Here is a 12742-nt window from a genome sequence, read left to right as displayed (position 1 = left end):
GGGACTATTTTACCTCCGGAATATTTTACCCAAGAGGACGCCATCATCATTTAATCATACAGTAAAGCTGCATGCTCTTGGGAAAAATTACGGCCGTAGTTTCCCCTTGCTTTCAGCCGTTCGCAGTACCAGCACAGCAAGGCCGTTTTGGTTATTGTTACAAGGCCAGATCAGTCAATCATCCAGACTGTTGCCCTTGCAACTACTGAAAATGCTGCTGCCCCTCTTCAGGAACCACACATTTGTCTGGCCTCTCAACAGATACCCCTCCGTTGTGGTTGTACCTACGGTACGGCTATCTGTATTGCTGAGGCACGCAAGCCTCCCCACCAACGGCAAGGTCCATGGTTCATGGGGGGGGGGGTCCTGTGGTTATCCAATGGAATTTTAATGGGTATCACTGTCATCTTCCGGACTTGACATCCCTAATTTTGTTTCACTCTGGAGCTTGGGTGGTTCTGCAGGAATCTCATTTTACTGATCATCACTCACCGACCCTCCGTGGGTTCCGTGCTTTGTCGAAATCGGGTCGGCCCCCTGCGGGCCTCTGGTGAAGTTTGTACGTTGGCCCATACGGGTGTTGCTATTACATGGATTCCTCTTCAAACTACATTGGAAGCAGTTGCTATTAGGGTCCACCTGGACTCTGGGGTCACAGTTTGCAATCTTTATCTTCCTCCTGACAGTACTCTTACACCTGCTACCTTAATTGCCCTTCTTCAGCAACTTCCTCCTCCCTTCCTCCTTCTCGGGGATTTTAATGCTCGTCATCCCTTGTGGGGCAGTGCATTTCCATCTAGTCAGGGTCTTCTCATAGACCAGTTTCTTCTAGATCACTACTTGTGCCTTCTTAATGACGGCTCCCCTACTCATTTCAGTACCGGTCATGGTACCTTTTCTGCCATTGATCTTTCTCTTTCTTTTCCCTCTCTCCTCCCTTCATTACACTGGTCACCACATGATGACTTTTGCGATAGTGACCACTTCCCGTTGATGCTCTCGCACCCTTCCTGCTCCCCAATGGACAGGTTACCTCATTGGTCTTCCCAGCATGCCGATTGGCCTCTGTATGCTGCACAGGTCATTTTTTCTCCCTCTTTGTTGGGTTGTATTGATGACTTTCTACATGACATGTCTGATGTGATTGTTTGTTCTGCTAGCTGTGCTATCCTGCGCTCATCTGGACCATTTCGCCGCCGGCAAGTTCCTTGGTGTAGTATGGCCATTGCCATTCATGATCGCCATCGAGCTTTGCAACACTTTAAGAGGCACCCATCTGTTGCCAATCTTATTACCTTTAAACGCCTTCGTGCCAAAGCACATTACTTAATCAAATGGAGCAAATGGATATGTTGGGAACGCTTTTTCTTCCCTCGGTTCTACTGTCCCTATGTCATGGGTATGGGCCACACTTCACTCTCTCCAAAGTTGCCGTCGGCAGTCTACCCTCCCGGGGCTTCACCTCCTGGATGGCCTTTGCACAGGCCCATTGATTCTCGTGGAACAACTTATGACCCATTTTGCAACAGCATCGGCATCAACCCCCTATCTGGCTGCTTTCCTTCACCAGAAACAGCGGGCCAAAGCTTCCGCCTTATGTTTTACGCCTTGTCAGTCATAATCTTACAACGAACCTCTTACTAAATGGGAACTTGTTTCTGCACTTTCTTCGTCTCCTGATACAGCCCCTGGCTCACTCCATTCATAGCCAACTGCTTCAGCATCTCAGTGCTCCAAAACGGCAGCATATTTTCCAGGTGTTTAACTGTATTGGGCTTCAGGGTGACTTTCCTTGTCAATGGAGGGATAGCATCGTGGTTTGTCCCCTTACCAGTGTGGCTTCCGAGAGGGACAGTCTCTGATCGATCATTTACTTCACTTGGAATCCGCAGATTAGCAGGCTTTTTCCCAGCGCCACCATTTGGTTGCAGTATTTTTTGAACTTCACAAGGCCTATGACAGCTTGGTGCCATCTTTCTTACACTTCATGATTCATGAGTGTGGTCTTTGGGGCCCACTCCAGATTTTTATCTGCCAGTTCCTGTTCCATCGGTCGTTCAGGGCTCGGGTTGGTACTGTTTTTTGTTCTCCATGGACCCAGGAGAATGGCTTCCCACAAGGTTTCATATTGAGTCTACTACTTTTCCTCATTGCTATAGATGGACTTGTGGCCTCTGTCAGTCCTTTGGTCACCCATGCTCTGTATGTGGTTAGTTTCTGCATTTGGGTTAGTTCCTCTGCAGAGTGGCAGCTTCAGGGTGCTATACTGTGTGCCTCTGCATGGACCCTCTCACAAGAGTTTAAAGTGTCTCCTTTAAAATCACAGGTGGTTGACTTCTGTCACCGTACTACGGTCCACCCCGATCCGGAGCTCCACCTTGACGCACAACAATTACCTGTGGTCCCACAGTTTTGTTTCCTGGGTCTTCTTTTCAACTACAAGCTCACTTGGCTGCCTCATATCAGACTTCTGAAGATAGGATGTTTCCGTAAACTCAATGTCCTTTACTTCCTTGCCCACACCTCTTAGGGTGCGGATCCTTCCGCTCTTCTCCGCCTCTATCATGCTTTAGTGCTGTCTCGCTTGGACTATGGTTGTCAAGTGTATGGTTCAGCTGCTCCTTCCACACTGCACTGGCTGGATCCAGTCCACCATCGTGGTATCTGTTTGGCCACCGGTGCCTTACCTACTAGCTCTGTTGATAGTCTCCTGGTTGAAGTTGGGATCTGCCCCCCCCCCCCCCCCACTCTCTATTTGGCAGTCCCAGCTTCTGGTTTCTTACACAATTGCTGTCCATTCGTCTCCCACTCATCCTTCATATTCTATCCTGTCCCCAGACAAGGGACGTCGACCACCTGATTCCCGCCCTCGGGCGGGTTTACTGGTTGGGCTCCGCCTTGCGTCTCTTCACCGTGATTTTCAGCTTCCTTCTTTGTCCTGTCTCCCATGTTCCCTCCCCAACACCCCACCCCTTGGTTAGTTCCTCGGCCCCAGATTCGAATGGATCTCAGCCGAGGTCTGAAAGATATTGTTCACCGATGGTGTTCTGTTTTTTCCGCCGAATTGTATGGGAGTTTTGGGATGATGATTATTTTTACACCGATGGCTCTACATCTTGCCAACTACATGTGGGGTGTTTACTGCGGAATTGATGGAAATTTTCCAGGCCCTTTATTAAACGGTCCCAACTCAAGTGCGTTTTGTTATGTACGGACTCAGTGAGTGGCCTTCAGGCTATTGTCCAGTGTTTTTCCTGCCATCCCTTGGTCTCAGCCATCCGTGGCCATCTCGCTGATCTTCACCATGCTCCTTGTTCGGTTGACTTCTTTTGGGTCCCTGGCCATGTGGGTATCCCTGGTAATGAGCTTGCTGATTGTTTGGCTGGGGGAGCAGTCATTTACCCCCTTCTCTGTAACTACTCCTGTGGCGGATTTATGGCTTCATATCAAATCCCACTTCACACAGTAATGTACCAACTCTTGGGAGGCTCCCTCCCTGTCTAATAAACTTCATGCAATTAAGGTGACACCTGTCCCGTGGCGTTCTTCCTTCCACCTCTCCCGAAAGGACTCGACCAACCCATGTCGTCTTCACATCGACCATACCAGGCTGACCCAGTGTTTTCTTTTTTGTAATGAGCCACCCCCATTTTGTGGTTGTGGAGCTTTCCAGTCAGTAGCCCACATTTTGGTGGAATGCCCCCTTCTTTTGGCTCTGCATACTAAGTATGGACTTCCCTGCACTTTATCTTTAATATTGGCAGACAATTCCCGGATGGTGGAACTGGTTCTCGGTTTCCTCTGTGAAAGTAGTTTTTATTTTCAGTTCTAAAGTTTTTAATCTCCCTCTGGAATAGGGGCAGGGAGGTGAGGGTTGGGGTGTCTCCCACTGTAAGCTGTGTTTGGAGATTCCCGACTCCCCTCCCTGGCCAAGATCCTCTTTTCTTTCCCTTTTTAATGTTTTTATCGCTTTTCAGATTTCATTCGTCTCCTTTTACAAGACACAGTTTCATATTCTAGCAGTTGAACGCTTTTGAATAACAGGTGGTCTTGCCTGTACTGCATCAGAGGTGGGATCTTTCCTGCCTCTGGCATAACCTTGGGGTTGCCAACTTGCTGACTTCCCTCCTTTTGTTTTCACCATTGACAACACGACTGCACTTTTACATTTTTTAGCCTTATACCTTTTATTGTTATGACTCTTCTGAGACGCGAATCCGTCTGAATGGACCACCTTTGACACAAGGGGCTGATGACCTTGCTGTTTGGTTCCTTAAACACCAACCATCTGTGGTCTTTAATTTGTGTAATTTTCCCTGCATTTTGGCCTTAGCACTAAATATGTTCTCCCACGTTCCTTGTCTCAGGTGTTAGCAGAATACCCTTTATGGTGAAGTCTGTCCTACATTTCCTTCATGAGGGCAGTTTGTACTCTGATAAGTTCTTGAAATTTCCTCTGGAATTAGCCCCTCAGTTAGCATAGGCATTGGTTATGGAGGCTGTGACTGTGCCTGCACACCAGGTTCTGTCCGCCTTTTTCCTAAATTTTTCTGGTTTGTTTCCTCTTTTCTTTTTCCCCCCGGTGGGCCCGGGGATTAGAATAGACCCAAGGTATTCCTCCTGCCTGTTGTAAGAGGTGACTAAAAGGAGTCTCGCACCTTTCAGCCTTTAAGTGATAATCCCCTGTAGGGTTTGACCTCCATTTTTCAAAATTTTCCCGAAGAGCAAGCGAATTTGGGAAGGGTACCTTACATGGTGCATCGTGTCCATAGTGCATTGAGATACTTAGCCCACTTTTTCGTTGTGGCATTGCAGTCCTGCTCATACTCCATCTCTTGAGCGAGGACACCTTCTAGGCTGCATTTTCCTCCACCCACTATGAAGTGTCATTTTCTGTGCCGATGAGGAACGTGGAATTCCTTGCACCTCACATCCAGCACGGTAGCTAGTCCATTGTGGTGAAGCCGCCATGTACCCTGTTGGTTGTAGCCCCCAGCCCCCTGACAACACAGGAATCCCTCTGCTGATGGCCTGCACTGTTAACTCTCCACATATGCCAAGGGGTAGATTCCTATCTCCCTGGGGCATCGGGGCTCCTGGCAATGGCTGTCCTGCCAGTTGGGCCTTGCTGAGGCTAGGTGGCACCTGTGGGGAGGGCCCCTGGTCAGAGCAGGTGGCATCAGGGCAGATGACATGCCATAAAGCGTAGTATGTCATCTCTTGCTGGTGGTCCATCACCAGCAGTCTCTAAGCAGGCAACGTATAATTTCAATGCTAAGAAATGACCCCAAAATGTTCCCCTCCCCGGCCACGCCATGGGAGGAACGCCAGACCAAGGATGGCAGTGAAGCTTATTTGCCCCGGTAACTCGTATGTACGAGAGTTTATTGGAAATCTTTCATGTCCACGAAGCCTCAGTTTTTTGTGGAGCATTTGGAGGACATGTTTGGGGAGGTGGAAGGCTTGTCCAAAATGTGTTCTGGGTCAGTCTTGATAAAAACAGCATCCTCTGCCCAGTCACGGGCATTACTCGCTTGCGACAAGTTGGGGATGTTTTTGTAACCATCACCCCCCATCAGAACTTAAATATGGTCCAGGATATTATATTCCATAGGGACCTTCTTTTGGAGTCTGACTACGAGCTGTGTGCCAATTGAGAATGGCAAGGTGTTTATTTTGTCTGGCGCGTCCATCGGGGTCCGAGGGATAGTCAGGTTGCCACCTGTGCATTAATCCTGGCTGTCGAGGGTGACACATTGTACGAGAAGGTTAAGGTGATGGTCTACCGCTGTGACATCAAGCCATACATCCCTCCCCTACTGCGGTGCTTTAAATGCTGGAAGGTCGGCCATATGTCTTCCCACTGTACTTCCAGTGTCACATGTTGTACTTCCAGTGTCACATGTTGAGATTGTGGATCCCCATCACATCCCAGTACTCCATGTACCCCACCTCCCATCTGTATCAACTGTGGAGAGCATCATTCACTTTGCTTGGCAGGCTGCAGGCTTTTACAGAAAGAGAGAGGAAGATCATGGAATATACGATACTGGACTGACCTACACTGAGGCTAAGAGGAAATTTGAGCACCTGAGTCCTGTGGCTATGACCACCTCTTATGCAGCTGCTATTAGAACTGTTGTTGCCCCGTCAGTTCCACACATTCCTGTCACCTCTCAGAACCAGAAGATTGCACCTGCCCCTTTGATGGTGAGGGGCACTTCCCTCAGTGTTGCTCGAACACCACCTACTTCGGGAGTGATACCCCCCCCCCCCCCCCAACCATTGGAGATATCAGTCTGCACTTCTGAACTGGAAAACAATAATTTTCCTTCAGCTCCTCTCGCTATGAAGGGGTCCCTTGGGTCACTCCCTTCCCAGGTTTCTGCGAGTGGGAAAGAGGACACCCACCAGCAGCTGGCCTTAGGGCTTCACACATGTCCTCAGCCCTGGAGACTGAATCAGTGAACTCCTCCCAGCCAGGAAACCCAAGGAGCAGCGAGAGAAATCCAGAAAGGAGGTCCCCAAGATGAAGGGATTTGCAGACACCCACACCACCACTACCGACAAGCTCTGCGTCTGCGGATGAGGTGGAGATTCTGTTGTCTGCTGAGGACCTGGATCTCACCAGACCCTCAGACATAATGGATATAGACTGCTCAGGCAAGAAGTCAGTGGCAGCAGGTGACTCTGAGGCGTAAACTGCCTCACTGAATGAGTTTTCCATGCCTTCCCAGTCTCATGATGTCATCCTCCAGTGGAATTGTGGTGGTTTTATCCACCACCTGGCTGAGCTAAGGCAACTGTTAAGCTTTACACCCGCTTTCTGCATTGCACTCCAGGAAACCTGGTTCCCGGCAATGCGGACCCCTACCCTCTGCAGCTATAAGGGATACTAGAGGAACAGTAGAGACTATAATGGAGTGTCAGGTTTAGTTTGCATTTATGTCCTACACTCAGTCTATAGTGAAACTGTGCCCCCTTCAAATGCCTATTGAAGCTGTGGCTCTCATAAGGATGACACAGGAAATAACTGTCTGAAACGTTTATCTTCCTCCAGATGATGCATTATCCCTAAATGTATTAACTGCACTGATTGATAAACTCCCTAAACCTTTCCTACTTTTGGGATGCCTTGTGGGATGGCACCGTGCTTCCTGGCAGGGGCAGAGATGTCGAAATTTTACTGCCTAAGTTCGACCTCTGCCTCTTAGATACTGGGGCCGCCGCACATGGTAGCTACTTGGCCATTGGTTTATCAATTTGCAGTCCAGGACTTCTCCCATCTATCCACTGGAGAGCACATGGCGACTTGGGTGGTAGTGAGCACTTCCCCATAATTCTGTCACTGCCCCAGCGTCAGGCCCAGATGGACTTTAAACAAGGCGGACTGGGAAACTTTCACCTCTGCTGTCACTGTTGAATCTCCCCCACATGGTAACATCGATGTGATGGTTGAGCGGATGACAACAATTGTTTCTGTGGCAGAAAAAGAGATCCCTCGCTCTTCAGGGTGCCCTGGGGAAGGCAGCCACTTAGTGGTCGCTGGTAGTTGCTGAAGCAGTTAAGGAGTGTCAGCGAGTTCTACAGTGGCATAAGCAACCCCCTTCCATGGAGCATCTCGGAGCCTTTAAATGGCTCCCTGCCCGCGTTCACCAACTTACCAAACGATAGAAGCAGGAGTGTTGGGAGACACATGCCTCGAGTATTGGGTGCCATACGTCACCTTCCCAAGTCTGGGCAAAGATCAAATGTGTTTTCGGGTACCAGACCCTAACAGGTGTTCCTGATGTTGACATAAATGGTGTGTTATCTACTGACGCAAATGCGATTGTTGAGCATTTATGTTCGAGCCTCTGCCTCGGAGAATTACCCCCATCCTTTTGTACTGTCAAACCGCGGCTGGAAGGGAAAGTCCTCCCGTTTACTACGTGCTACAGTGAATCCTATAACACCCCATTTACAGAGTGGGAGCTCCTCAGTGATTTTGTACATTGTCCCGACACAGCTCCTAGGCCAGATCGGATCCACCGTCAGATGATTAAACATCTCTCATCTGACTACAAGTGACATCTCCTTGTCCTCTTCAACCGGATCTGGTGCGATGATGTCGTCCCATCGCAATGGCGGGAGAACACCATCATTCCGGTGCTCAAACCCAGTAAAAATCCGCTTGATGTGGATAGCTATCAGCCCGTCAGCCTCATCAACATTCTTTGTAAACTGCTTTAACTTACGGTGTGTCAGCAGTTAGGTTGGGTCCTGGAGTCGCGTGGCCTACTGGCTCCACGTCAGGGCGATTTTCGTCAGGGTTGCTCTACCACTGATGATCTCACGTGCCTCAAGTCTGCCATCTGAACAGCCTTTTCCAGACGCCAATACCTGGTTGTCGTCTTTTTTTATTTATGAAAAGCATATGACACGACCTAGCGACATCATATCATTGGCACATTATACAAGTGGGGTATCAAAGGCGCACTCGCAATTTTTATTCACAATTTACTGTTACTTCTTACTTTCAGTGTCCAAGTTGGTGCCTCCCATAGTCCCCCCCCCCCCCCCCCCTCCATATCCAGGAGAATGGGGTCCCGCGCAGGGCTCTGTATTGAGTGTCTCTCTTTAGTGGCCGTTAAGTCAAGCAGCAGCTGTAGGGCTGTCCATCTCACCCTGGTGGTGTTGAGCACTGTAGTGAAGACATATCGATTCTTAGGATTAGTTTTAGACTCCCGATCGAATTGGCTTCCTCACCTTCGTCAGTGTAAGTGGAAGTGCTGGCAGCACCTCAATGCCCTCTGCTGCCTGAGCAACACCAACTGGGGTGCAGATTGCTCTACACTGCTGCAGCTCCACAGAGCCCTTGTTCAATCCTGCCTTGACTATGGGAGTCTGGTTTATGGTTCGGTGGTGCCCTCAGCATTGCCTTTATTTGACCAAATAAATCACTGTGGCGCTTGTCAAGCAATAGGAGCTGTTAGGATGAGTCCAGTGACCAGTGTCCTTCTGGAGGCCAGTCCCTCCATTGCAGGTTAGGTGCACACAACTGCTGGCCAGTTACGTTGAACACATTCGTAGTTCTCCTGCACATCTGAATCAGTCTCCATTTCCCACCCATGGTGGTTCATCTCCTGCATTGGCGACCCAGGTCAGAGCTTCAGATTGCAGTTCGTGTCTGATCCCTTCTTTCCGAACTGGAGTCCTTGTCTTTACCACCTGTACTTAAGGTCCATTCACGGTCACCTCCACGGTGTACATCTAGGCTACAGCGTTGGCTGGGCCTTTTGCATGGCCCTAAGGACTCGGTTAAGCCTGCATCTCTCCAGTTTCACTTCCTCTAGATTCTTGACATGTACAGAGGTCATGAAGTGAATTACATCAATGGCTGACGGTCACGTCGGCTTCGCTTATGTCTATGGAGGACATCCTGAACAGCATTCCTTGCCCGATGGCTGCAGTGTTTTCACTGCAGAGGTGGTGGCTATATCTCGTGCTCTTAAGCACATCTGTTCATGCCCCGGGTAGTCATTTCTTCTGTGTATTGACACCTTGAGTAGCCTACAAGCTTTCAACTGGTGTTACCTCGTCATCCTTTGGTTGCGACCATCCAGGAGTCCATCTATGCCCTGAAACGGTCCAGTTGTTCAGTGGTGTTTGTCTGGACCCCAAGTCACATCGGAATCCCAAGCAACGAACTTCGCAGGCTGGCCAAACAGACTACGCGGAAACCACTAATGGAGATCGGCTTCTCTGCAACTGACCTGCATTCAGTACTATGCCACAAGGTTTTGCAGCTTTGGGAGACAAAATGGCATAACCTCAGCATGCACAACAAACTGTGTTCCTTTAAGGAGACTAAGAATGTGTGGCAGTCCTCCATGTGGGCCTTTCGCAGGGATTCTGTAATTCTCTGCCGGCTCTGCATTGACCTCACTTGGGTGACACACGGCTACTTCCTGTGCCGTAATGACCCACCTCAGTGTCGGTGCGGTGCCTGGCTGACAGTGGCCCATATCTCGGTGAGCTGTCCTTCTTTGTTTACTCTGTAATGGACTCTTCAGTTACTGGACTCATTGCCATTAATTTTAGCTGACAACGCCTCATCGATTAGTTTTACATGTGGCTGTGGGTTTCATCATTCTATATAAGTTTTCACGTATGTCCTTTGTCCCTTTTGTGTTCTGCGCTCTAATGCTTTTAGTGTGGATGTTTTTTAATGCGTCGCAGAGTGTCGGGCTTTTCCTTTTTATTCTCGTGGTTGGCCATCCACGGTCATCTGCTGTCTTGTTTTTACCCCTTCTACCTGTTTCTTGATTCTTTCTTGTGGTTTTCTTTTCCTGCTTAGTCCATAGTAGTGTTGGTTGTCCTTCTGTCTTTCATCTGGTTCTTCCTTTCTCCTGTTGTTGTGCTGTATGTCTCCTTTCTTTCCTTCTTTCCCTTGTGCAATTATTTTACAGCGAACAAGGGACCAATGACCTTGCAGTTTGGTCCCTTCCCCCTCTTTTAAACAAACAAACCGACCAACCAAGCAACCAACCAACCTATCTATCTCTTCTTTTGTCTACAGTTAGCATAGGCATTGGTTATGGAGGCCTTGACCGTGCATGCACACCAGGTTCTGCCCGTCTTTTCCCTACATTTTTCTGGTCTGTTGTGCTGTTTTGTTAGCCCTTTTCTTATGTCTGCTTCCCCTGGTGTTGTCCCATTGTATTGTATTGTGGCGTGGTGTGGTGTCATGTGGTATCGGTGTTGGGACAGTTCAGTGGCAGTGCTAATGCCCCATCATGTGCAGCGTTTGTGGGGCACCCCTGCTCTTCATACTTCCCCTGACCCCCCCTTCTGTTCTTTCCTCTTTCTGCTGCTCTAACTTACCTTTTCCTTCTTTGTTTGCATGTTGACTGGACTGTGCTGCTCATGTTTCTCTCTTGATTTGTCATCCTAGATCATGGGAGTGATGACCTCGCTGTTTGGTCCCTTCCCCCCAAATTAACCAGCCATCCATTATTCCCGACCTAACCCCTTTGCTGCTAACCGCATAAATCTTTAGTTTAAGGGAAAGAAACCTTGATGTTTCCCTACAAAATAACACTAAACCCAGCTCTGTATTTTCTTTCAATATATTTATATGAATTTTTAAAGTTGTAAAAGTCATTTTTTAAACACTCTATACAAGACCAGAATCATACTGAGTGCCAAGTGGTGTGCTCTGAAATTGTTTTTTGGGGGCTGAGGAGTACAAGGATTGGATGTGATGGCCTGAGAAATCTGCTTTTGAACTAGGCTAGTGGGGTAATTACATAAGTGAAGGCTGAGGTGAGAATGGTGGTGTATCGCTGAAAAGATAATGCATTCAAACAAATAAGTTTGCCATAAAGTCTGCATTTTCATTGAACAATATAAAGAGAATGATAGGAGTAATTTATTCGTTGTTTCCTATACTTTCTTGTTTCCCACCTTCCCGCATTTTATGCTTTTTTACGACAGTTCACTGAAAAGTGTAAAAAGAGGGGGTTTTACTGTACATAAAAATCTTCAGCGAACCTTAACAAGTGTCTCAAGAATGTTACTGACTTCTACTTTATTGTAGTTTAAGAAGAGACAAGATTACTGCTAATGTATCTTACCTTTTTCAGCTTGGGATGTACACCCTCAGTGTTATCACGGAAATCTCTGCGGACCAATTTCTTAACCATGGTAGACACCTGGCCTTCTTAATTATGAATATGATGAACAATGAAGATTTGGGGTCTCAAGTTGTTTATTACACACTTTTGACAATGATTCATGTTTTGCCAATTTTTGAAGGTGATGTTGAAGTAAGTGAATTTATTTATTTATTTTCTTTATATAATTTAGGTCTTGGTTAAATTAGGTTACCATTTAAGATTCTGTCTTTAAACATGAATAGAGCCTTTCCTCCCTATCAAATGTTAAGTTACTACTTTTTGTCTTCAGCAAATGTGCCTTATTTCAGCAAATTTTTCCTTGCAGAGTACTCTCCTTTTTTCTTCTTGCAATTTTCTAAAAGCTACAGATTCCACTGCTTGTAAAACATTTAATAAACACCTTTCAAAACTTCAAAGACACCTGTTGTATAGAGAAGTTTGATGAAATACCAAGGTATACACGTACTAAAGTAGAGATCACGTCTACATCCGTACTCTGCAAACCACTGCAAAATGTGTGGCAAGAGATACTTCCCATTGTACCAGATACTAAGTTTTTCCTTTAGATGTGCATATGTAGCACAGAAAGTGACTTCTTCCATGTATCTGTGTGTGCAGTAATTAATGTAATCTTGTCTTCGTGGTCCTTACAGAAATGATACAAAGAGGGCTGTGGTATACTTCTGCCACCCACCTGCTCTACCTATGACTGAGCCAAAGCAATAATTTCGGTTTGTATTGATTAGAAGGAAGAGAATGTAGGAAAAGTAATTTGTCAAATAGAAGTGTGTGTGTGTGTGTGTGTGTGTGTGTGTGTGTGTGTGTGTGTGTGTGTGTGTATACTCCTTACCCTCTCCCTTAAAACCCACATCCTTTCGTATTTCCCTCTCCTTCCCTCTTTCCTGATGAAGCAACCGATGGTTGCGAAAGCTTGAATTTTGTGTGTATGTTTGTGTATCTATCAACATTCCAGCGCTTTCGTTTGGTAAGTTACATCCTCTTTGTTTTTAGATATATTTTTCCCACGTGGAAAAAAAAAATAAAAATAAAAGAAAGATAATGAGACTTACCAAACAAAAGCG

General features: G+C 47.3%; 1 protein-coding gene across 1 annotated transcript in view; it reads left to right on the top strand.

The window, feature by feature from the left end:
• LOC126187471 (importin-4-like) overlaps positions 1–12742 on the top strand; it is a 132444-nt gene that overhangs the window by 39625 nt on the left and 80077 nt on the right. The window contains exon 4 of the mRNA XM_049928569.1: positions 11628–11810. Within this exon, the coding sequence (XP_049784526.1) occupies positions 11628–11810 (183 nt within the window). The remainder of the gene's footprint in view (positions 1–11627; positions 11811–12742) is intronic.

The sequence above is a fragment of the Schistocerca cancellata genome, chromosome 5 (assembly GCF_023864275.1).
Source record: "Schistocerca cancellata isolate TAMUIC-IGC-003103 chromosome 5, iqSchCanc2.1, whole genome shotgun sequence".
Lineage (NCBI taxonomy): Eukaryota > Metazoa > Arthropoda > Insecta > Orthoptera > Acrididae > Schistocerca > Schistocerca cancellata.
This window is presented reverse-complemented; position numbering and strand designations above follow the sequence as displayed.